This window comes from Fringilla coelebs (genome assembly GCF_963513975.1).
Source record: "Fringilla coelebs genome assembly, chromosome: 4".
Classification (NCBI taxonomy): domain Eukaryota; kingdom Metazoa; phylum Chordata; class Aves; order Passeriformes; family Fringillidae; genus Fringilla; species Fringilla coelebs.
In genome coordinates, this window is record NC_140032.1 from 9,894,268 (window position 1) to 9,920,466 (window position 26,199).

General features: G+C 39.2%; 1 protein-coding gene across 3 annotated transcripts in view; it reads left to right on the forward strand.

The window, feature by feature from the left end:
• The window catches only part of DOK7 (docking protein 7), a 58,809-nt gene that overhangs the window by 13,332 nt on the left and 19,278 nt on the right, over positions 1-26,199 (forward strand). For all 3 annotated transcript variants that reach the window (XM_084205300.1, XM_084205301.1, XM_084205302.1), the window contains exons 5-7: positions 125-244; positions 7,794-7,901; positions 9,367-10,241. In XM_084205300.1, the coding sequence (XP_084061426.1) occupies positions 125-244; positions 7,794-7,901; positions 9,367-10,241 (1,103 nt within the window). The remainder of the gene's footprint in view (positions 1-124; positions 245-7,793; positions 7,902-9,366; positions 10,242-26,199) is intronic.

Below are 26,199 nucleotides of genomic sequence, written 5' to 3' on the forward strand. Positions count from 1 at the left end.
TGATTTCTTTTTATGGCTTGCACTTAAACTCTTTTGATTGATACATTATAAATAGCTTCAGCTAAATATATTTCTAATGTTTCCAGGTGTAAACCATACATATTTATGTTGTGCTTTCTTGCAGGGGCTGGTGTTTTTTTCCTCTCTTGTGCTGAAGGGGAGCAGATCAGCTTTCTGTTCGACTGCATCGTCCGCGGCATCTCCCCGACCAAAGGTCCCTTTGGTCTGCGTCCAGTGCTCCCAGGTTAATACAGGAAGTCCAGAGTAACCCAGTGAAGTAGGAGCTTGTCATGTCTCACACTCACTGCTGCTGGTGTGAGAGCAGCTTGCAGGCACTGAGGGTGTGCAGAGTGCAAAGTGGTTTTCATTCTGAAATGTCGCCATACAGGTTTATAAGTTGGATGTACCCAGTTTCCCCGTGCTGCTCTGGTTCAGTCATGTTTCTGGTTATATTGCTAACTCCAGCCCTCTTTTATTTAACAGTACTAAAAGGTGGCAATTTGAATTGAAAGGAATACTAAATTTTAGTTTTAAACTTACACATTTAACTTGGATCCATGTCTACATTACTATTTTGATGGTTTAATGGAAAACTAACTTCTGCAGCATTTTGAGTTTATCCAAAACCAAGTTCTAAGTCTTGTCAGCCTTAGAAAATCTTGTCAAGCCTCCACATCACATTTAAGTTTTTCAGCTTGAGCTTTTTTCCTGATGTCCAAGGATTAAATTCCTTCTATTTTGTGGTAAGTGCTGCATGTACTGCAAAGTTGAAAGAGGAATTTGGATGGCATCATAATAAAGCCTATTTCCTTTTGATTTCAGCAGATGAAGTATTGAATCAGAATGACTCTGTCAAACAGGACAAAAGTGTAGAAATGAAATTGCAGAAAATTGTCTGGGATTTGGTGGTGGCATACAGTAGGAGTAGGTTGCAAGAATGGTGATGGATGAGCTGGGATTTGTGGAATACTTAGAGCTTGTGTAAGTGTTAGGCAATGAATAAGTGTTCAACAGGGTTTTATTGCTGTTATAAGGTTAAGATAATTGCAGGAAGAAAATGTGATGGAAAAGATTAGATCTTTAGTTTATTAGATCATTAGATGATGTGAAGCTTGTGAAAATTAATTATGAAAAAATAGTTAATAGTTAAAAATTAGTAAATGCTGTAAATACAAGGCTCAGTTCTTATTGTCTTTCTCATGGTTGTAAGGCAGAAGTAAGTTAAATAATCAAGCAGAATAGCAGACAAAAGTTGTTCTTGTGTGATGATATATGTTTGCATTCAGTTAAATGGAGTGTTTAAAAAAAAGAAGCAAACAGAAAAAACCCAAGAACAGAAACACAAAAATCAGTGCTTATGCTTAAAGCTTTGCTATTGAACACATTTTTGTGCATATCTAAACCATGTGTGTTTATAAATATATATATACAACCCCTGAGTCTTGTCAAGCAAATTTTTGTCAAACAAAAATTTCTGTCTGGAAAAATTAAGCCTAAAACAACTATTCTGCTATTTTTTTTGTTTGTTATTTTTTTTAATTGCTATTTTAAATTTTAATTTTAGCACAATCTTTGAAGATTCATTTTCCAGAAACATGTAGGAGTGTTATCACTGGTGTTTGTGGGTTGTTGTTGCACATACCACAATCTCTTCCTTCCTTGAGGAACTCTGACCTCACTGAGGTGCATGAAGTGGATGTGGAATGTCCTGGGGAGTATTTGGTGTTTTTTGTAAGAGAAGATCTTTTTCCTGAGGTCTTCCCATTTCTCTTCCATGCTTGATGTACTTGCCATTAAAATCTCATCCACCTGATTTCATCTCATTTCCCTGGACAGAAGTGTTTTGTCAAGAGTTGCGCTCATGTACTTGCAGTCTCCTTTGCCTTTATTTATCCAAGCTACCTTGAGCCCTCTAACTTTCATTCCTGTGTATTTTGCCCTTTTCTCTTCCAGTTTGTTGTTCCTCCCTAAGTACACACTCCTTGGAAAAAAATATATTTTTAATGTTCTTTATTTATTATCCCATGCAGAAGCTTGTACAGATCTGTTGAAGGCACACGCAGATGTACAGTTCTGGTGATTCATCCATAAACTAATTTTCCTTATCAAGTATGTTGTTACACAGAATGTACTGTATTGCTTGAAAAGGTCGAGTCTACCAGATGCATACCATGTGTCAGGTATTGAAATTCACTCAACCTTTGAAAGCATCAGCTTGTAAACAGATTAATTATCTGTACACTTCAGGCAACTAGATCAAAACTTCCAAATTGGGGATTCTACCATGAAACCTCTTGTCTATATAGTTCATATTTACTGCAGTGCAGAATGCTTTGCAGCTTCAACTTTACTTTATGTATTCAATGTTCTCCTTCTGTGCAATTTAAAAGCTTTTAGAGAAACCTCTTCACAGTTTGCTACTTGAATTTGGCATCTTGCCTTTGCCTGTGCCTTTCCAACTTAAACATGAGATATGCTTGAAGCACTGTGGTATTTTCAAGCAAGGAAAACACACAAAGGGCAGATATACAGAGAAAGAATGTAATATGGTAAAAACAGTCACAGTGACAGTGTTGGACACCAACTCCCACAGCACAAATATAATCTATGGATGTTATGCAATCAATGTAGTCTGTCTTTGTCTTTGTAGGAAGGATGAATGAATGAAGCTAGTTGCTTCATGTACAAACAGCTGAGCAATATGATTAAAGGGGTGCTGAAATATTTATGTGTTAGCATGAAATTAATAGGAGATGGTAGAGGTTTGAATAGGACTGAAAAATGACCAGTTTTCTTACTTGCCCTAGTGATTCTTAAACAAATGTAAAATAGCCAGTATCCAATGGAATTTATAAACTGGCTGTGCAAGGGGTGTTTCCTCAAGGACAATATTCACATCTTCTTTTCAGGATTGTAGTTTTAAAAACAATACCTTATTTCCTTAAAAGCGTGGTGTTCTTATCTTATATATCATGGATATATGACTGCTGTACCTATTTTATGACATCATCTATAAAATATGCAATGAAAATCCAGTGCAATGGAATTTATAAACTTGACTTACCCATACAGGGTATCACAATCTAGTCTAATCTCTCAACAGACCAGCTTTGAGCAGCCAGTCAGACTAGAGAACTCCTGAGATCCCCTCCACCCTGAATTATTCTGTGATGTTTTGGAAATGAATTAAATTACTATTCTCACAAGAAAATTATTATTATGTGTACATCCAGAATTAATTGGAAAAGGAAAAGAAAATTAATTGTTTTATGGTTTATTACTTGTCGTACTTATTTTGGGAGTCCATTAATTTTTCAAAATTGTACCACAATAGTCCTATTGATATATCCATTAGATTGGAGATATCATATTGGAGGTTTTAATTTGTTAAAAGCTCTCTGATCAGGTCTCATAAAACTTCCCAAAGACACAGAAGATCGAAATGTGAAGATCATGTAGGTATAGGTATCTGTAGATATTTTTGGAAAGTGTAATATTTCAAATAAAGGACTCAAATGGGTGATGGCTATGGATGGCTTGTATTCTCCAGCTATTAGTTGCAAGAGAGCTGCTGTAACTGGCTACTAGCATGATCTCTTTTTTTTCTTGAAGAGATATTTAGAAAACAGTCCAGAGAATTTACATTCTGTCTTGACAGAAGTCTAGATATGGACTTACTAATGAATCTCTGATTGCATGGTTTGTAATCTATATTGAATTGCTTGCTTATTATTTGAGAGATGTTTGTTTATCAGGTGTGTGTTGAACTCCTTTTTTTCACTAGCAAGATTCACATTGAATGCCAAACCTGAGCACAGCAAAGGCCCAAAAGCCCATCAGGGGTATCTTTTACCAGGGGGCAGACCAGTGCTCTCTATATCTGATTATGTGACAGTCTGGTCCTGCAGTCTGGAAAGACCCCAGGTGTAATGTTGGTAGTCTGGATGCTCTCTTTTAATTCTGGAAATTTTTCAGGCTGCTTTGTGACTGGAGAGTATACAGTTGCTGCTTACTGAGGATCCATTTGAATACTCTTTGTTGAAGCTTGATACACCTTTGGCTAGTACAAGACAGCTCTGTGGCTGCCTTCTGCAATATTTGTACCAAGTGTACCTCCTCAAACTTTTAGGACATCTTTTCATTCCTCCAGACATCTTATAAGGTGTGGAGATGTTAGCAAGAAGGTGAGGGTCCAGGCCTGATTTACAAATGTGCCTACACAGGAAGAAAGCAAAGAGAGATTTTCAGCCTAACTTATTTAATTTTGTTTAACAAAGTAATTAACCAATGTTGCATTTTAAAGGTGAATAATCAATTAGGGAGCTGCTGACTGAACTGGATACAATACATTTTTTCCTGACAGGTGCTTATTGAACAGCCCTGGAGCTTTGAGTTACTATGACACTTTATTCTTATGTTACCAAAATATTCTAAATCTCCCACGATGAGCAGCTGATGTGGCTTTAATGAATACCCACCAACGTAATGTAAAAATAAAATCTCCAGCAGAGGCATTTTTAGTCCAGCTAAATTTGATGTAATCCTTCCCCTTTGCCCCAAAGCAGTGTTTAAGATTTTGATGACTGCCTCACATAGAAGATGATTTTCTTCATAGCAAGGGATCCATGTTTGATTGGAAAATGATAAAAAAATGTATTAATTGAAGGACCTGAATGAATCACAGGACAAGATCCATTTGTTAACAGTTTGGGAAAGGAAGGTTCTAATTGTTCTTGGAGCTGTTCTCGGATGTTGTGTGGGTAGAAGCTGTTGGAACTTCCTTGGACAGCTGTCTCAGTACCGGTCATGCTGCTTCTGCCCCCCTGAGTTACTAAGGTGGCAAATTGCCACCCAGTTATTTAGAGGTTGTGTATTGGGCATGCAAAAGGTAGAGGATGATGCCAACAGATCCAACTTTGTAACATTATAGCCTAAAAAGGTATTAGAAAAATGGTTATCACAAGAGCACTCGTGGGAGGTCATAGGTTATGCACTCCATTGAGGACTAAAAAGTGCCTTTCAGTGACTTCAGTCCATAGTTAGATCCTGTAGGAAAATGTCCTGATTAGAGCTTGGTCATCTGTAACCAAAGATACTGGTACAAGAATCTGTTTCTTCTGGGAAATAATATTGTGTGTGTTTTCCATAGAAGTCTGGCTTATTAGCAGAGAAGATTAAAGGTGAAACAAAGACTTGGGTAAGACTGAGAGGTAATTACCTAAAACTTAGATACTGCATGTTTGTCAGGTTTTGAAGTTATTTCTCTTGGCATTTCCTAGAACTTGCTGCGGAAGGTTCTTCTGCTTAATCTTCCACAAAACTGAGTGATGAAAGCAGCACATATCTATGAACACAATTTTATACAAATGTTTTTTATCCATAGGCAATCTTTGAGGGGAAGTTTAACAAAAAAAAAATCCAGTTCTGTTGGACAGACAGTATGCCTAGAGGTTTCATGTTGTTGGATGAAACCTGGTGTGTTCTGTAGATGTGTAGCTGATAGGGAATTTAACTTCTGGAAGCAATTGAACGTGTGAAGTGCAAACTTTCTGACTCCAACGTTCCTCTTACCTTATCTCATATTTTATTATAAGCCAATTTTACAAGATCAGTTGTTTGACCAGGTTTTTTTTTTTTGTTGTTTGTTTTTTAAATTATATCTTTTGCAGTCTGTAAGAGGGATATAATTTACTTCAAAAACTAGTTGTTGTGTAGGTGCCCTCGTTATGTCCTGAACATCTGCATTTGTTAAGTAGTCATATTCTGAGGAAAGTGAAAGTATCTTTCCTACTGACAGTATTTTTGTGTGGGAAGGGTTAGTGTCTGTTTGTATCTCTCTTTGACCAATTTACTGATCTGTCATGACAACTTTATACTGAGAGTGTTTGTAGAACATCTTTCTTGGACCTTTTCTGGACATAAGGCATTTAGCTAGATACAACAAAGTAACTGGAGTAGAGGACATTAAAAAAGTGGCAGCAGCTTGTAACACTGTATGCTACTGAGCAGATCTTTGCATGGACATGTCTGGGTTGCACCATAGGTACTGGTGGCCAAATGTTGTGTTTTTCTTTGGCAGAGGTCCTTATGGAAGCACTGGGGATTTCGTTTGAGTAAGCAGTCACACAGGTTTGAGGTAGTTAATGCCTAATATGAGCTGTCTTGCAGTGTAAATAGGTTTGGACACCTAACTAAATAATCCACATCAAACATTCTTATTTTCTGTCTGAGCTGGGACACACAGAGGTCACAGACCCTGTTTGTCATGGGCATTGTTGCCTTGTCCCTGTTAGAACACCCTTGGGTTCCAATGTGTGTTGTTATAGATGGATTGTGTGTGTCTTGGTTTTTCTGCTCATCTTACCCAGATTGCAGACAGCCAAAGATGGAAGCCTCCTCAACATGGGAAAGAAAATTTAGAAAGTTCAGCATTGTCATTTCTGTTCCTACCTAGGACAGGTCAGAAAGTGAATATGGTTAGGGAGGAGAGATGTGGCAGTTTGTTTCTCAGGGCAGTTGATAATGTTGGGAGCTCCCATGGAGCTTCAGCTGAGCTGGCAGTGCTCCTTCCCCTGGTTATGAGCTTGCTTTGACTGGCTGTATTGACAATATCAAAACCAAGTCTTTTAAAACTAAAAGACCTAGGGTGAAAATGAAACTTCTCTTTCATCTTTCCAACTGGTTTTTGTTTTGCTAACACAATCACAACAATGTATAGCCTTTTTCACCCTCTTTTCCTCTCATTAAATGATTCAGTGTTTTCGTGGTGTGCTTGTACTGCCCAGTTGATCAGATATACAAGAGCAGCAGTTGTGAGGATGCTAATCTGTTTTTGCTGTCATTAATTATTTTCCCTGTGTGTTAATAAGAATTACTGAAGTTTCTGGTGGTGAACAAGTTAGCAGATCTTGTCCTCTGCAACTGCTGAACGTGACACACTCATGAGTGCTATTTGAAGGGATCTGTAAGGTTTCTCTTGGGATAATGGTTATGATTTCTTCCAACATCTGGTTTTATTGCAATGACTTTTGGAAATAAAATGATTTAGAGGAAAATGGCCCGTTTTACTGATGAGACTTCCACATTCTGCTTTTTTTTGGTCTTTCTGCTTTTGTTTTTTGGAACATAATGAGCAACCTTCAGTGAAATAATGTCAGCTGGAATGGCAAGCTCACTAAAATTTATGGGGAAAATCCATAACAGTACATTTTAAAAGTGGTATATATCATCTTAACTTGTCTTTTATTAAACATGAAGACAGAGAGCCACTAGGTTGCTTATTTTATCTCTGACATCTGAACTTAATGACCATCTGAACATCCAACTTGAAGGCAAAGTCTTTGTAAATAGATGATCTGGATTGGAAGATGTCAGTTGAATCCTTCTGATTATGACTTTATGATGTAGATTTGTAAATTTCTAGGATGAAAAATTTGGTCTTTCTGAATGTTAAAGTTCCCAGTGAATCCAGCGAATTCAGGACAGATTTTACATGGGTCAAATTAGATTTCAAGTCCTCTAGACCTGCAGGATGCTAATTATTTCTGTAGCTATTGACTTTGGTGCTGTGCTCTTCAGTGTGCTGTCCCTGGTGGTAACTATTACAGACAGTGGGTATAATCTCTGTAAATATTTTTTAAGTTACTGTGTAGCACATGTCCAGGATGTGCTCGAAGTCAGATTGTCCCATACATTTTTCCAATCAGCATTTCAAGCATAAGAATGTCTTTTTCCTTATTTTTTATTTATTTATTTATTTATTTAAAGTATTTATTTTCTGTTTCTTTTTAAAGATCCAAGTACAAACCCAGCCTATTCAGAAGAAAGATTGGCTCATGAAGCTTTGCAATTAGAAAAGCGTTTGAGCTTGCTGTCCCACACAAGTCGTCAAGGTAGTGGAGGTAAGAAATATCTTTAATTAAATAAAAGTACTATGTTATGTTCCTTCCTGACCAGGCTTTAAAAGTTGTATGGCCTTTGTTATACGATGTGGAGCTTACAAGAAAAATACTAGACATTTGATTTGCTATGTTTCTTGTGAGGCAGTTCTCTAACAGCATTGTCTGAAGTCCTATGATGTAGATTGGAGGTTTTCAACTCAGCAGACTGAATTTTGAATCAAACACTATTAACCCAGGAAGACCATTCAGGATGCTGAGTCCTACTGAATTTTTGCATGTAAAGCTTAAAAAGAACTGTCTGCATCAAATCTGATACTTGCTTAAGTACCTTAGTGCAGCCTGTGAGATGTACTCACTTGTATGGTTCACACATCAGGCTTACAGCAGATTTTTGCAGTAACACATAAGACGCCTGTGCTTTCCTCTGCTATCTGTACATGCCTTTTCTGGAGTTGTTAGTGGATCAAAGTAGAATTGGTGTCTAGCACTGGATTTGTAAAAGAGCCTGTGCCCTGAATTGCCATTTGAACTGTTTAATAGCCAAAGTTAGATCATCCAAACTTCTGCTTTGCTCTTGACTCGAAAGTCTACAAGCATAAAAATTGTCCCTGTGAAGATCCTCAGGAGCTTAATTATGTACTTATATACATGTCCATGGCTGTTTTGGCCTAGACACTGCTGGGTAATGGGGTTTGTGACTGAATTCCAGTGAGACTTCCTGAGGTTTTTCTTAATTAGCACATAATTACTAGACTTAACTGAAATGAGACTGGATAGATAAGCATCCCTGTTTTTGTTTTTTTTTAATTCAGTCCTTCTGGTCAGAAATCATGACCCAACTTCACGTACAGTTTCTTTGTGCTACAAGAAAGTTGTTTTATATTTGTTTGGGTTTGTATCTGTTTGTTTGCAATGTTTGTGTTTTGTCCTTCTGCTCTTTCATGCCAATGTTTAATTTTTTTCACTCATATTCTGTCTTTGATGGCAGTAATTACCTGTTAAAATGCCTTTCTTGCAACTATCATTGAAGAAAACTGTCTTGTAATATAGACATAAATGAATCACAGGAGATATTTTTGTATATAGATATGTAAACATTTTTATAACAGTATTATTCTTATTTTTATTTGTACAGTGACTGTATTTTGGTACAGCAACCCAATTAACTGTATGAAAGTAAAATGTGTTTGTAAAGAGTTGAGCTTGGTGCATGAACTTTAAAAATTTAGCATCAAATGCATGATGTTCCACAGTGTGGAAGGGTTATGGCAAGGTAACATACCATTGCATTTTATTTTTCCCGTGGGGCTGTGAGTTATTGCAGGAATTTCTGGCTTTCTGACGGCAGTTCCACTTACAAAAAGCAGATGGAATCTCTGGGCCCTTCCTGTTTGTACATACTTGCCATGCTTGAGTCTGTTGATTGTGTTTTAAACGTAGGTTGATGTGTTTCCTTCTGTTCCAGGAGATGATAGGAGTATTTCAAGCTCTTCTTCGGATACCAGCCACTCAGATGTCAGTGTTGGGAGCAGGCTGACAGCATGGCCCGAGCAATCTTCAGCCAGCACCTCTCAGGAGAGCCATGGGCTGGCAGCTGCAAAGGGCATTCACCTGGGAGAAGAGAAGACCCTTCCAGAAGGGGCACGTGGCACCACTAAACCCCCTCCGAAGCCCCTGCGGTCCAGACAGCTGCAGGAAATAGGTCGGCAGAGCTCTTCTGACAGTGGAATAGCTACTGGTAGTCACTCTTCCTACTCTGGGAGCTTCTCTTCCTATGCTGGGAGCTTAGACATTTGCCACGGTGATGAGTTTGGATCATTGCTAAGCTTGCCATTGAACTTTCCTTCAGATCAGAGTCTATGTACTTGCCCTCACAGTGAGTCCCAGAGAGGTGTGGGATCAGAGTATCAGGTTCCCAGCTCTCTCAGACACGTTTATGATATACCCAGGAGTGTGTTACAGGCAGCTTCTAAAGAAGTGCACCTGAAGAGTGCAGATTCCACACTACCCAAGGACCAGGCCCTGCCAGCTCAAGCTGCCAGTGACCCAAGACTGCTACTACCACACTTGGAAGCACGGAGGGGAGCTGAGCACAGCCAGCACAGAGGGAGGCCTTCATCCTTACTCACAGAAAGCAGCAAGGACTCAAGTGATGAGACGTGTGTGGATTTTGTTTCAAGGTGGTCAGACACAAAACCACAAGGACAGGTGTCAGACTCCAAAAGTAGTGAGCTGTCACCACCTGGTGGGGCCTCAGCTGACCCCTGTGACACATGTAGCCCCCACCTTGGGATGACAAGAGCTCTTTTTTCATCTTGTCCAATCTGTGGTGGACTAAAGGTAAATACCTAACGCTGAGCCGATGCTAACGAGCCTTAGTTAATAGAGCATGATTAATTTAAAGTTACCTAAGTTGTAGGTGATAAGTAATATTGTTTCCTTTAAATTCTGAACAGGTAATAACTTTTTCTGTTGTTTATGCTGGAGAAGCTTAGCACATGCTTTCCTCAAAATCTGTGCCTAGTCAAGGAAACACTGAACAATATAGACCACAACCATTACTTTTAAATCAGCCAGTTTTGGCTTTGGGTACATGTAAGTGAAGGAGAAGTTTTTCAGGCACTGGATTTGTCATATAATGGCAAGCAAGCGTGAAAGACACTGACCTGTCTTGCTTGTGAGTATTTACAAAGAAAGAAGAGAGGTCAAATAGCGTGTGCTGCTCTTAAGGAGATCTGAGTGCATACTTTTATTTTATTGATGTTTTCTTTTTCTTTGTCACTGTAGTTTGAACATGCCTTGCACAAGAAGCCAGGTTAGACCTGTTTCTCACGGGGGAAATACAAGATAGTCAAGTCAGCATGGCAATCTGGTTCTGTGACTGGCCAATGACAGGTACTTTAGAGCAGGTACACAAAATTTCACTAGCAGTCTACAAACAGGACAGTTTATTTGCAGAAAAATTTATTTTTTATCACCAGTCATGTAAAGACTTAACGCCTAAACTGTGGAGGTTCACTTGCCTTTCCAAACACATTTGCCAGTATCTAAGACTTTGATATTATAAATTCTTTTTGGACCTGCCATGTTCTTGTCTTTTTATGGCAGTAAGCCTTATACATTAATTATACATTGTATGAAAATGTATCTGATTTTATCCATGGTAGAGAAGATTTTTTTTTTCTGAATGTGTTTGCTAAACTTGAAGAAGGTAAAGCTACTTGTATTAGTGAGCTGTTGAAAGGCTGGGAAGGTTAGAGGGAGTGCTTAATTTAGGGAATGTGTGAAGCAAGGATTCAGCAAGAGAGACTTCTGCATGAAGAATTAAACACTGCCATTGAAGTGTGTGCATTTAATTAAATATGAAATTACATAAACCACTGCTATGGAAAGGGCTTGAATACCTAGCAGGTGATGAAAGAAAAATTAAAAGGTTATAAATTTGAGGGATCATTTTCTTCTCATGAGGTGTTTCATGCATTTGCATCATTGAGTGCCTTCACATGTTTGCAAACTGGAAAGCTCTGTCTGCCTGGGCCACTTGCACAGCCCCATCACAGCACCTTGGATGTTATTGTGCCACTTGCCTGCAGCACTTGGCAGGTAGGGAGGCACTTGTGGGACAAGTGTTCTAAGGCTGTGGTCAGTAGGATCAGTGATCTTCCAAGGCCATCCTTGCCAGCCACCTGCCCCACAAGCCCTCACAAGGCCTCTAGCCCAATTCTGGAAGTGTGGCTGCAGGCAGTGGGGTGCACAGCCAACACCTGCTGCTGTTGGCTTCCTGCGGCTGATCCCTGTAGTCAGGGAGAATTTGGGAAAAATAACCAAGACTGATTTCTGGAAGGGCTCTGCTTTGGGGTTAGAAAGCTTAAAAGTGGCTTTGTTATAGGCAGGGAGGAAAGAAGTAATTCAGGTACAATTAGCTCACATGGTCTAAATGTTTCTGGTCAGAACTCTGATCAGAATTGTTGGTTAAATGTGAATTTGTCAGGTCTTACCCTGGCTATCTGTGGAAGATGGGAAGCTGAAAGTGAGTGTTCCATTGGATGTCTTCAAAATCATTAAAAGCTAAATTATGTTACTACAACTGTCTGTTGACCCCAATGACATAAATACCCACATCTTTTATTACAAAGTGCTGCCAGGTTTAACGATGTTTCTAGCTGCTCTAATAAGAATTGGCAAGAATTTCAGATATGGCCTATACTTAAACAAATTTAATGATAAACACTGGTGCAACCTTCTTCCTAACTTTTGTTTTAGCATGAGATATGCATATCTGCTTTTTTCTTTAAGAATCCATTTATAAGCAGTCACGAAAGAAGTCTCATTAAATGGAATGATTCATGGGTTTGTTTTTACTTTTGAAAGAAAAAATAACCCTTTGATGCACTCTCTTGAACTGTCATGAATGAATTATTTTAGCAGTATTTAATGGATGCTGTCTTTGGCATTTCTCTGGATGAGTTCAGTGAAAGCACAAATCCATAGGCTGTGACTAAAAAATAATTATTACTCCTTGTACTTTGAACAGATATATATATTGAGTTAGGGCCAGGCGGAGTTGATTTATGGATTGATGAAAACACCAAGTTTTCATGTTTATTCAAATTTGTGTTCCAAAAGCTTTAATGTGACGGTGTTTGGAGTTCCTTTGCAATTTTGGGTTAAGCTGTTAATTAAATTGTGTTAATGGCTTTTAAATGCCTACTATTTAAAGTGACCCGAGTAGAGGAAAGTCTGCAGCAGTAATTAAGGCTATAAGCATTTGTTTGTTTTGTGTCCTTTGGCACAAAAGGCACAGGGAGGTTAGGTTTGGGCATGTCTGGTGTGCTGTTGGAGTTCAGCATGTGAAGAGTTGGAGGGAGGTTGCAGGGTGAAGATGGGCATATGTGGAGGGCATGGTGGGGGTCCCGATGGGATTGACTTGTTAACAACCACCTGCTCCTCTAGTGACAAGGATGGTGATGAAAACAGGGAGAACAGACCTGGGGAAGTGCCAAGGCTCAAACAGAAAACAGGGCAAGGAAGCCTTTCTGCCACTCTGCATGAAAAATAGAACCAGCATGAAAAGAGTTACTAAATATTGCTTCTGTTACTTGTCTATTGTATTTCATATTAGACATTGGGGACTAAGAAGCAAGCATGCAGGGTGATTTGCTTTCTGTTGTACGTAATTGTGCTGTGCTCAAGATGTCCTTTACAGATTTCCAAGGTGTGCTTTTGCTATGTAATTTGACCTAGATGATTTCAGTGCTGTAGATGATTGCAGAGGTGAATTAATTGTCTATTGTAAGTATAATTTAAGCTCAGAATTGATTGTTACAATTTCTGAGTAAGCTGTAGAGATTTATTATTAGACTTTACTTATTATGTTTTTAACTACTTAACTAATACTAATTTGATGAATAGAATTTATTGTATGCTTGTTGCTCTGTAACTTCTTTGATGCTATAGTTTGAGAAATGTCAACTTTTTTATAGGGTTTTTTTTTTACACCACCATTGTTTGTAAATTTTCTTAGAAGTCTGAAAAATAAAATTATTTTCCAACCGGTTTTGTCCTTTTCCATCTGACAAGTTCTGGGTTTCATTTTGCTTTGCTTTTTGTCCCCTGACCTTCATCTTGCAAGTTGAATTAATATGGAGTGTTATACTCAAATAACTGTTGACAGCTCCAAATGTGCCTATTAGTAGGAATTACATTTATGTATGTCTAGCTCATGCTAAACTCATATTTATGTCAGTGGGAGTTCTTATTTATGTAGAAATATAATCATGAGTACTGCTTTGGTAGTTAACTTGCTATGATAGAGGGGAAAAGTAGTTGTCAGTTTGTATGTGGCTGTTGTCATCAGTCTCTTTTGGTATTTAGCCACCAACTTGAGTTGATGATTTTAAAATACCAAGGCCTCCTTGAGGACAATACTGTGAGGTGCTTCTATAATTCCTGCTACCACAGTGACTCTGTGCCTCAAACTTTGAACTCCCAGCATATCTGTAGTAAGTGGAAATACAGAAATGTGGTGGTCTTGATGGATAAAAGGGGTTTTGTCAGGCAGCAGGATCCACAGCACTGAGGGGCTGAGAACCCTTCCCTGCGCAATCCAGGGATGACTGGCACCTGCCTTGGGAGCACGTGGATCTCAGGTTAAGTGAGGAGTTGGTTTGGCTAGGTGGTAGGATATTTAACTTCAGTCCTTCAGTCTGTCCTGTAGAAACTGCTTTGTTTTGATTTACAACTCCAGGGGATGGCATGTGCATGTCTTGAGCAGGCTCTTCACTGCTGTGCTTGATGGTGCAGCCCCACGTCCCCCTTTCAGAGCTGGTTAATCACCTGCAGCCTTGGGTGAGTGCAGAATCTCTGTGTTCTAGAGAAACTGTGGCTATCTGTGTGTCCCTTGTGCATTGTAGACCAGGGAGAGAGATTAAGCCTAGGGAGAAGCACAGCTGATGTGACTTCAGGCAGAGAAGGGGATTGAGCTCTAGAGCATCCTACACTGACTTGCCCGGTACTATTTTCACCAGGGTCATGAGCAGCCTGTCACTGGGTTGGGAATATAGCCTTAATCTTCAAATCCTGTACAAAACCCTTAACCCTAGAGTTAGGTGCTGTTTCTCCTGTCATTGTAGATGCTGCTTTTGAAAGTGGTGAAAGAGAAGGCCTGTAAGGTGTTAACTTTCTTAGTGAAATCTGAGAAATGGCAGCTGCATGACTACATGGCCATATCTGTGTAACTGAGAATGTTTTAATTTTTTTTGGCTTTTAATCAAGTACTTTTCTAATGTAGTACTAAAACAGATACTAAAGAAATCACAATGTACTGTTATCTATAATGTAGCTATTTTTTTTCTGTTGGAAGTCATTACCTCTTTCCCCAGGAGACTGGAAACCTTATGTGTTTATCTTGTACTGTGTTTATTTCCATGCTTTCTCTGACAGTGTAGGAACATGATTATTTGTAATTGCACATCTTTTACATCTCTTTTTTTACAGTATTGATGTATAGTGCTGTAACATTTTATGCTTCCTCCCACCTTTAAAAAAGCTACAAGGTGTCTAAATTCTCAGCTGAGAAGGATGCATTTGTCATCTTCTACAGCATTGTTGCTGCTTGTATTTCTGCTCTAATCTCAGAGCTCTGGGCACTTGGGCAACACTGTCAGAACTATAACAGGAACAGTTTGCACCTCAGAGGAACCTGGAAGTCAGTTGTCATTATTGACCTGAATGATGTCTTTGTGAGGTTTCTGGATCTGGGTCTTGCTGGCTTTTTGCATGAATTAGAAAACTTGCTTTTGTGCTCTTTTCTTTCAAGATTTAATTCCAGTTGTTTTTCTGTGAGTCCTGACTGTGATACATGAACCAGCAGTGATGTGCCTCTCCCAGCACGTGTCACCAGTAAATAAGGTGCCTGTACTGGACAATGATTTGACCATCTGGCATTTTACTTACATTACTGTTATTGTAAAAGGCTCTGAAGGCTCTGAAATTTTTACAATAAAGTACTATTTTTCTTCAGACTTTTCAGAGATTCAAAAGTATCTTATAGCCCACCAATTTTCCCACAGCATCTTTCTGAAATAGGAGAAACCCATGATTATTCCTGCTCTTGACAATGAAATGCAGTCATTTTTGAAGCTGGTTATGCTGACAAAAGCACCCCGTGCTGAGCAGATCAAAGATGAGTATAAGTGTGTTCTCCAGTTGAAGCTGACAGACAAAAGGGGCATAAAACAGGTGGGTTTAGTGTCAGGCTTAAAGCTACATTTGTTTTGTTTTCCTTTTTGCAGCTTTGGCCAATAGCCCAAGTCTATTGTAGAGATGATCTCCATCCTCTTGATCTCATCTCCCATCCAGGTGTGCTTATGCACTGTGTAGAGATATTGCTTAATGTCAGCTTGAGGGAAAGGAAGATTTTTTTTTTCCTTCCCAGTTCCCCAGTTAACTTGCTCAGTATTTAATACTTCTTGGCAGCTTTCAGGCTTCATTCCCAAGTAATCAAGGAGGGATCCAGCTTCCTTTTCCATTGCTGTTGCTGGTAAGAGCTCACATAAGTGACCCAGCTCTTCCAAAGGTGTGCATGGAGGAGGTCAAGGGGTAAGAATTTGGATTTGAGATGTCACAGGAACACATGAGACGTGCCAAGCCTGCCAGGGCACTGCAGATCTGACTTGCTTTCAGGCCTGTAGGAGGTTACCTTATCTCTTATCTAAACTGTACTCAAGGTACTCTCCACCTATCTTGAAAGAATTGTCACAATTTTTGTGCAAAGAATAAGGGTTTTAATCTAAATTTGGAATAATAAGAGTTGGCACGCCTTGGGATCTGGCACTAAGGGGAACAGCCAGCCTGTGGTCTGTAATGGGGAAAGGAGTGTCTGCCACAGGAGCACTGGTGAGTGAAATGATAACAATGTCAAGAGAAGAGAGCATCTTTCCTTACATGAGGGAATGCAGGCAATGTAACTCAGCAGAATTCATTCTACTGTACCAAACACAAGTGTTGCTGGATTGCTTTTCTGTCAGAGAGCCTTGGAGATCTTGATAAACCACATTATTGACCTTCTATCCCCATCACAATGAACAAACGGGAAAATTGGCTTCCTCCCCTAAATAAAATCAAGCTGGATGATAGCTTTTATTATTACTAATACCAATGCCTACTTCTTCCTCTGTTGGGAGCAGCAGCTTTTCTGAAGAGAGAAAGAAATGTTTTGAAGGAGGAGTCATATGACAATAAAAGCTGGGAAAAAAAAATCCATTTGGAATATAGGGTTTGTGGAATATTTCTGGAAATATTCAACAGAATCCTACAAAGTGCTAGCAGACACTTTCTATCTTCATTTTATAAAAGGGAGAAAGTAAAATTCACCTGCAGGGGAAGGAAAGAGAGGAAAAGCACAGTTGTAAGGAAGGCATAGATTACATGGAGCTGAACTCAGGCAAAGTGAAGAACTCCAGTAGCAGCCCTGGGTTAAGATTCCCAAGTTTGATTTCCATATGGTTTATTTCCTTCTGGAAGATCATAAACAAAGTTACTTTCAAAAAACCTCAATTCCTTGACTTGAGTTTCTGAAAAATGTTTGTAATGTCTGCCAACATTCTATTTTTAAGGTTGTGCATTAAAAGACTATGCAGGAAATATTTTGTTTTGATTAACAGTCAGTGATATCAAAGTAATTGCATGGCTCAGAAGGAACTGGCGAGTGTCAGTAGGATAGCAATCACTTAGATGGGATGTCTGGAGGGCTGACAGCAGCTCCCTGTGAGTAGATGAGAGAACTGAAAATAGATGCTCAGTAGGGGTGTGACCTTTCCAACCAACCTTTTTTGACAGAGCCACTTAAAACTGGAAGTATGCAAATTAGAAGGGTGAAATGTGTTCCAGCAACATCATCCAAACTGTGCTTAAGCTTGTCCACAACTGAGGACAAGACAAAGGAGTGGAATTAGTTTTGGTAATTCAAGATTTCCAATATACTTATTACTTCAAGACATCCTTGGAAGTACTTTCAGTCTGGCTGATAACATGTCAGCAGAGGTTCAGTGAGTTGTAATTACTTGTAATCAGATTATATCTGAAGGTGTTGGTTGTGTTGTGGTGTAGGCAAATCCTTACTGTTTGTCATATTCAACCCTATTCCAAGTTACAGTACTTTAGTCATAAAGAACAAGTAATTTTTCCAGCTATTATGTTTGTGAAATGTAATAATATGGTAACAACATCTTCCTATGGGTTATGTGATTTTGGGATTTGTTAGCATGAAAATATGTGGCAACAAATCTGCTGAATAGAAAATAGTTTATTACCTACTCCATTGAACCTGCTCCATGGTTTCATTATACCGAAACCAATTTGAGAAATGAATCACTGAAAGATATTTATATGTTCAGAACTGAATGAATGCTTCCCATAGGCAAAGAAGGTAGTAAATGTGCATAAGCCATTCTGGTACAAAAATGCCTACTAGTTTTCAGGATGGACTGTTTTTGAAGTTCCTTGATATTTTCTTTATTGCTTTATTATGCAGAGTTCTGAATGCTTCTGCTGAAATGGCAGGGAACTTGTCTAGAGGAGAGAGGAGAGGGAATTCTTTAGAAGCCCATAAGGAAGATAAGACTGTCAAATTTACCCCTCATGCAATTGTACAGTTCTGACCAAAATGTTCCTCTGAGTTGAGCAGAAGTCTTGTGCAGACTTCAGCTCCTTTCCTTTGACACTCCTAGAAGCGAGGCCACTGAAATCAGTGTAGCTAAAATGTTCACTTCATTAGAGATTGGGGCTGCATGTGAGTTAAAATAAATAAGATGAACCTTTAAAATCTAGGCAGATTTCAAACCCTGTCCCACAGTACAAGAGTGGAATTGACTGCTCTGCACCTCAGGGAATACAGAAAGAACCCATACTGCAATCTGGTGTTGCTCTGCCTGGCTTAGTGTTGAGTGCATCTGACAAACCTGCCCACAATGGTATAAAGCTGCTTGTCTATAACATACAGGCTGCTGGCAGGAGTTTGTGATGGCAGAGTGGTGTTTTGGGCACTGCCTCCCTTTATAAAGACAGGTGAGCAGCTTGGGATTTGGACTGATGCAGGGATTGTGTGCTGGGGTTTTCTTGTGACTAGCTTACCTCACTCTATCTGTGATATCTGTATTTCTTTCCCAGGGCTGTTGTCTGATGGGATGGTATTTCTACAGGAATTTTGAAAATTCTGTCCAAGTGCTAAAGGTTATATTAAATGCAATGTTGTCCACATGGCAATGAGAGAGACAGAAAGTTTGTTTGCATTTTTAGAGAACTGTGGTCAGAAAAGGAAGTCATTAATGAGAGTTGCTAAAAGAAAAAATCAACCTGCCAAGATGAAGCAGCTGCTCCACAATTTTTGTTTTAAATTGTGGCAAGTCTATCAATAATTTTTATAACTTCAACAAATAGCTGAAAACCATTTTCTATTTAATGAAAGACCAGAAAGCAGTGGCATTGCATAAGTTATTTCAAGAGATTTTTTTTGTATGTGAAATTGAGCTTGAAGAATGGTGTCTTTCAAGAACTGCAGTTACTGGAAAAAAGTTATGAATGTGGGAGCCTTACACTCAGTTGATTCACAAAATCTGGGACTGAGGGCATGGCAGTTGAGGATCAGTTCTTTCTAAGAAAGGGATTAGCCTGAGGGCTGAGCGATTTTTTAGCATTCAGAAAGGTGCAAGGTATCAAGAACATGCTTGAGGATATGCCTGAACTTCAAGCCGAGTTCCAATAACAGAGGGAGGAAAAAACTATACTGGTATTATGTTTTCTCAATGTATTCTTTAAAAAAATCCTCATGGAGAGGCATATTGCATAAAATCTAAGTTTGCAAATTTTTTTAATGCAATGACTTTTTTCCTCCCAATTTCTCTAGTAGACCAAAAGCCATTTGGTCCAAAGAGGGATTAGGGAAAACTGAGCTCTTTCCCAGTAGGAGGTGTGAGAGCAGGTGACTGCAGGGAACTTTTGGAGCCGTGTTTTTGGTAGCCAATTAACCCAACTGAGTTCCCATGGTTCTGGCTGAACTTAACTTTAAAAGGTAGGAACTTTGGGTAAGAACCAAGGTGAACACAGTGAAACCTCTGTTACTTCACCTGACCAACTGAGTAAATCTTTTTTAAAGTGTGAAAAAACCTATTTTTACCAGTTGCACACAAACTTTTCAGTTCCACTCCTAAATGACACTGCAGAAAGAAGTGCTTCCTTGCATTCTGGCCATCTCTGCTAGTGTAACAACATTTTGTGCCTTGAAAAACTATCTTACTTCAGCAGTAATTCAACCTGTGAGTGTAGGACAGAAGTGTAGGGAAAAATGTAATGTGGAAATGTGGAGCTACTGGTTTTTTTCTGTCCCCTCTGGTTCACCTCCAGGGAAATTTGATGCATCAATATAACAATAAAAAATTTGTGTATGTGTGTCAAAGTTAGACTGAACTTCCTTGGGTGGGATGAGGCTGTTAAGGTCAAAATAAATGTGATTAATATGATAAATGAAAGCCAGGATGTGTGAGTGAATACCAGTCATATATAGGGCTTCTAGGATGCAGTAAAATGCCTTTACTGCTTGCAAGCTCTGCTTGTATGTCCTCCTTGGAGTTATCTTCCATGTCTTTCCTCAGTTTTTCTTCCAAAAACAGGGCAGATGAAAGAAAGCAGACCTTAGGACCTTCTCTGCAGAAGTTCAATCCCACTTGAGTCCAAAGTGCAGATGGAAAAGGGGCTCTAAAGTTGACTTTGTGCTCCTAAGTCTTGTCACATGAGGATAAAAGGTTATTTGCAGGATAAAATGCAGCAGCCAGCTGTCAATCAACTAAAATGACTGTTTCAACAGCTGGGAATCAGTGGGACATGAACTCTGGCTGTGTTCCCTCTCCCCTAGCCACATCCTCTGCAGTAGTCTGGATTCTGTGGAATCCTCTGCTAATTCAATGCTGATTGGAAGCAATTCTGGATGTACTAGAAATTTGAGCCTGGAAAATATTAAGGAAATATAAACCTTTTCCAAATCTGGTTTATTAGAAGGACAGAGAAGTGCTAAGTAGGCTATATCAGGGCTGGTAAATGTATACTTGAATCCCCTGTAACACAAGGAAAACATTTCCAGATGAAGTTTGCTGATTCATCTCATTCCTGGAGACACAAAGTCAAGCAGAACACACGTGCTATGGAGATAACTACTACAGGAAACTTTGGGAAAAACTACAGATATAATTGTGCCTAATAATTTATTGCACTGCTCTCTGATATAGAAGAAGCCTGGGAGCAGCCCCCATGGATAGTTAAGTATCTGTATCCTTTGAAGCTGTGCAGCTTAATTATAGTTTCATTACTTTTGAAAAACCATAATTTCAGTGATGGGCTGTGGATAAAGAAAACCCACTTGTCTTAATTTTACTATTTTGAGCTTTTCCTCCCTTATTTGTCCTTCTCCTTCCATCCATTTCTTTGTACTGATGATCACTGATTATCTTGCTAATATTTTTTCTGGAAGAAGTTGACTAACTATAGCTCTAAATGTGAGGTTGAAAAAGGAGGAAAATGAATGTGAAGATCATATTGCAGGGCTTTCATTTTTGTTCTTCATAGACCCATAATTAAGCCCACTCTAGTTCTCTCTTTGTGGAACAGGATGCACAGGTTATAACAAGGATTCTTTTCTCTGTGTCTTTCTGTGGAATGGGCTGGAAGGAAGGAATCAAGTAACTAGTCTAATGTAAATTGGCATAGCTCCATCAGCTGCAAGACAGGCACAAGTGTATTTTTAGTGCCAGCAGAAGATAAGCTCACAGTGTGGAACAACAGTCTTTGGGGAAATAGAGGAAGAAAAAGACTTTTCTTAGGGCTTTCCCCAGGTGAATGTTTCAAAATCGTAATTAAAGCTTAACATAAATTTTCTCTATCTGTAAGAGCCCACAGGGGCAGGTTTAATTTGTCTCTGAGATCTGAGATTTCACTTGGCCAACTTTTGAAATGTTTTCATTTGAGTCCTTCTCTATTTACTATCACTGCAGCTGTAGAGTTGTAGTTGAATGGTTTATTTGCAAAAAGGGATCCCTTTTCTTCATTAATAGCTGACTTGGATTTTAAATCTTGTTGCAAGTAGAAAACTTCAGTAAAGCTATACTTGATTCACTTTTGTGTGTAAATGTTCCATAAATTGCTGCTTTGCTAACCACAAGAGCAAGGCCACCTGAATCCCTTTGTCAGCACATGTGTCCATAGGTCCATATGTTAGTGAAGGTCCTTCTTGTTTATTTTCAGCCTCTCCAAGCTTCATGCTCCATAGTACTTTTGTACTGATTTTGACTGTCTTGAAATGGGTTAATGCTTTGACTCAGAGCTGTGTGGTTTCTACAGGGCTGTGCTGTTCAGAGAGAATGTTCAGCAGTACTTCCCACTGGCCAGGTGTTCCTGCAGAACTGAGATGCTCAATGGGGGCACAGTGAACTTTAAAACGCAAAGGGAGTGGATCATGTGAGGGGTTGCATCCCATCTGGGAGCACCTTGCCTCTCCTGCTTGTGATGTGCTGAGGAAGAAGAATGAGCTGAGAGGCACACTCTGATTGTTTGCACAGAGTCAAATCTGGTTTTCATACCTGCTGGACCCATCTGAGCCTCACTGTCAGTGTTAGGGGAGTTTTGCCAGAGTCTCTGCCTTGTGTGGTTTCCTTGGGTGCAGAATGAGTGGAAATTAACAGATCTGTTGTACAAGGAATCTGACTATCAAATGTGGGGAAACTGAGTGTATTCTAAATAACAAATGTTCTTGCAGAAGTGTAATGCTACCCCCTGTTGGAATTCAGGATATATGAAACATAAACCAGAATACATGGAATTGAAGCCTCTGACTTCGTGTACGTTACTTTGTTTCCATTGCACTTGACAAGACTTTAGAAGTACCAGTGTCTCTAAAAAAATGTATTTTTTAAACATAAATGGGAAAGTTTTTCTTTTTTCCTTCCAGTTACCACTGAATTAAATTTAAAATATTCTTTCATGGTGAAATACAGCTGCAGGCACAAATGCCTGTCATTTTACTGTCTTTCTATAAGAATAAAAATGTATAACTTATTACTGTTTGTTGATTTTTATTGTTCACAAGCATCTCTTCTTAAAGTCCTTGCAACTTCTAAAAGAGAAATGCAGCCTCTGTCTTTGCATGGCTAAAGATACAGTACTTGCTGTGATTCAGCTGCAAGCTGAGGAAGAGCACTTGTGCTCACTTGTGGAAATGGGACTGGCTAAAGCAGTGCTGTGGGTGCCCTGCTGGACACTGAACAGTCTGGAGAAGTGTGTTTGGTCTCTTGTGCATTGGCATTGCAGCAGGAATTTCTTCTCTGCTTTAGGAGAGCTGAGCTGAGCAATGCTCTGGGAAAGGGAAAATGGAATGTAATGTTTCTATGAAAACATCTCTAAAAAGATGACAACACTGTTTTGAATTGGAAAATCTGCTGTGTGTCTTAATGCTTAAATTAAAAATTGTTCTTTTTCATAAAACTGCAGAACATCATCTGCTACTGTAAATCAGGAAAACTCACTTGAGGAGTTGGAGGGAACAATGTAGATGATTCTACTTACCTGGAATAATTAGTTGTCTTTATTTTGGCCCTAAGAATATGTGACATACTGAACTTCAGATTATATTGGGTATTTGCCTCTGTTCTTAGATCTCACAGTTGGAGAGAAAGGATTTATCCCTTCTGAGCATAGTGTGGTGTATTTTAATGGCCATTGTGTAAGGAGCCATTCATGCCCTGAATGGTTATTATGAGATACCTGGTGGAAGTGAAGGCTCAGGTTAATGCATTGCATTATGTACCTAGCATCCATTCACAGGTGTATTTGTTCAGGGTTCTGTGCTCTGAAATCAGGAGATGCTGTGACCCCACTGTTAAATTTGAAGACTATATCTGTGACATTTACATATGGTGTTTTTCTTTTTCATTAATAATTGTTTTTAGTTCCAGTCTTCTAACTCCTCCAACATTCTGCCTGTGTTTATCAAATACATTGGATTAAAACTGGTTTCAGAGGCAATTTGCTATGTCTGGTGTAGCCATTTCCTCTGGCTGGTGGAATTCTTCAGCCTAGTCCTGGCTCCTGCTGTGAAAAGTCCTCCTGTATCATGAACCAGGGTTGAAGTGTTCTCTGACTGTACTTCATTGTCTTTGTCCTGTGAGGTCTCTTCAGAATCTTAGATGAGCTCATCCCTTCAGCAATATTCATAATAATTACTGTCCATCTTTCCATTTGAGTTTCTTATACAGCTCTCCCTAGAGGGTTTGCTACTGCAGCCTCTCTCTCTGCAGATTGTCATTATATTTATCCTTACAAAATGAAGTGATTCTACCTGTATAGAAACCAGTGCTTCTGAATTTTACCTGTGGTTAAAGAGGAGTGACCCTCCAATTCACAGAAGTATTAAATAATTTTGTTTGACTTGAAGCCATCATATCAATCTTTGAGAAACCATGAGAAACTCAAACCTTATGAAATTAGTTAGAAATGGAAAGACAAACCCAAACCCTCAGTTTGACAGAGGTGGCAGAGTGTCTTTATTTTATTTATGTGTTATAAGATGTAGTTTTGGGCATGTCTCTGTAACCACAAGGTAGCTGATATTGCTGTTAGGACGGTTTAGCAGGGTTTGGTGATTTGTGCCTTCAGACTTTGCTATCGACCTGGGGTGAGTGTTACTGCTTTGGGCCAGCTCTACACTCTCCTGACTTATATTTTTGTCCAGCAAGTATGCAAGCTTGGCTTGTAGCAATGCCTGGAGACAGACACAAACATCACTGGTGTGTTTACACCAGGTATTTTATATGCCTTGGATGGTATTGCATAGCTGTTTCCTCTGGAATACTTCTGTGCATAATGAGATCTCTGTGTGATGTTAAAAGGATGTTGTTTAGGTTGGAAAGTTAAGCTCCTCAGTGTTGAGGAATTGACAGATTTACTGTTGCTCATGGCATCTTGATTGTAGCCACACGTGTGTCTCTCTCATGCAGTGAAGGAAACAGATGTCCCATGGAAAAACTGGTATGTGACCATGTAATTGCATTACAGGGCAGTTGTTCAGCACACTCCAAGTGTGACTGTCCAGTGTGCCGTAAGTCTAGGTCTGGTTTTGAAAAGCAAAAGACAAGAGCAAATCATGTGCCTTGTTGCTGTGTCAGTTTCCCTGTGGGCTCATATATTATCAGTAGCAGAGCTTGAAATTTGACCCTTCAGTGTTGCAACTGAGACTCAGCCATGTGAATTTCTGCTGCCTGGCAGAGGGATCCAGCTACTGGCTTTTGTGGTAGGGAATTCAGCCCAGCTTCTCTTTCTCTCCCATGAATGGACAGCTTCAGAGTATGCTCTAGGCAAGTTGTGTCATTTTTGGAGGTAATGATCACGTTCTGATGTTAATGGTTGTGGTCTGGGTTATGTGACAAGAGGCTCCTGGCTGCAGGCAGCTGGGAAGCCCAGAGCAGGGAGCAGGAGACATCTCTCAACAGAAGCATAAACAAATCACAACTGCAGAGGCCTCTGTAAAAACATGAGAAGAGAGCGACACAAATCTGAACTAGAATTAAACAATACTTTTGGTTGTTTCTCACCTCTTGTTTTTTAAACAAGACCTGTACCTTGTAGATGAGCAGAGCTCATATATATATAATAGATACATTATCTATGTAATATATATATTATATATTATATATGGATATTGTATGTAAAATATACAGGGGTATATTTAAACAGGGGCATATTTTAGGAAGTATATTTTAATGTGGCACAGCCCACATCTTGCCAGTGGCACTGAAATTCTCAGCTTCGTGCCTCATAAAATAGCTGATGTTTGGGCTTGGCTGAGCAAGTGGAGATGTTTCTAAACTGACTTCAGCAATCTTTCTGTAGCTGGCAGTGGGCTTGTGACAGATGAAGCTGAGTAATCAGGAGTTTGTGGCTGAAATTGGAGCCCTGAACCAATGAAACATGCCATGGCCAGGAGTTTTTAATTTGGAATTGTTAGGAAGGATCATAGAGTTTAAAAATTTTTTATCTTTTTTTCTAAACCTGATAAACTGCTGGGTGAAATGGCTCATCAAGGCAGATGACCTTTAAAGGTTGCTCCATGTTCCTGTATTTATTGACCTTTCCTGGGAACTTTGTTTTTCTCATGGCAGCCTAAGCATTCAGGCTTTAAGCTTTATTATGATTTAGAATAATGGAATAAATCACAGTCTTTAGTCCTTAAAAGAAAAGTACTATAACTGTCAGTTTCATCAGGGATTGGTTCCTTTTTGCTGAAATATCTGAGCTTTGCAGAACTTTACACATACTTTTTCTCTTCCATTCTCTAAAAGCACTTCAAAATTTTCTTTGTGACACTGATTTCAAAATCTTTATTCAGGATCTCTCATTGAACCCTTTGCTCCTTTGTGAAGTTTTTGATGGTTGAGGTTTTTTTGTAATAAACTATATGATGTGACTGTAATCTGCTGCCTCCCTCTGCACACAAACTATATGAAGCAGTTGTGATGATGTGCCACCAGCTACACACAGCAGGCAGGAGAGTGTTTGTTCATTGTTGAAGTCTGCTCACAGTTCCTGGTTTTTAGGGACTCATGGATTTTGAGTCACGATTTTCATGGTTTCCTCTTGAAAAACTGAATATTTTGCATAGCCTTGTTACTACATAATAGCTTTAACATAAAGGGAGGGAGAGGAGAAAAAACAATCTAGATCATCTTCTCTGCAAAAATGAAGTATTTGACCAATGTTG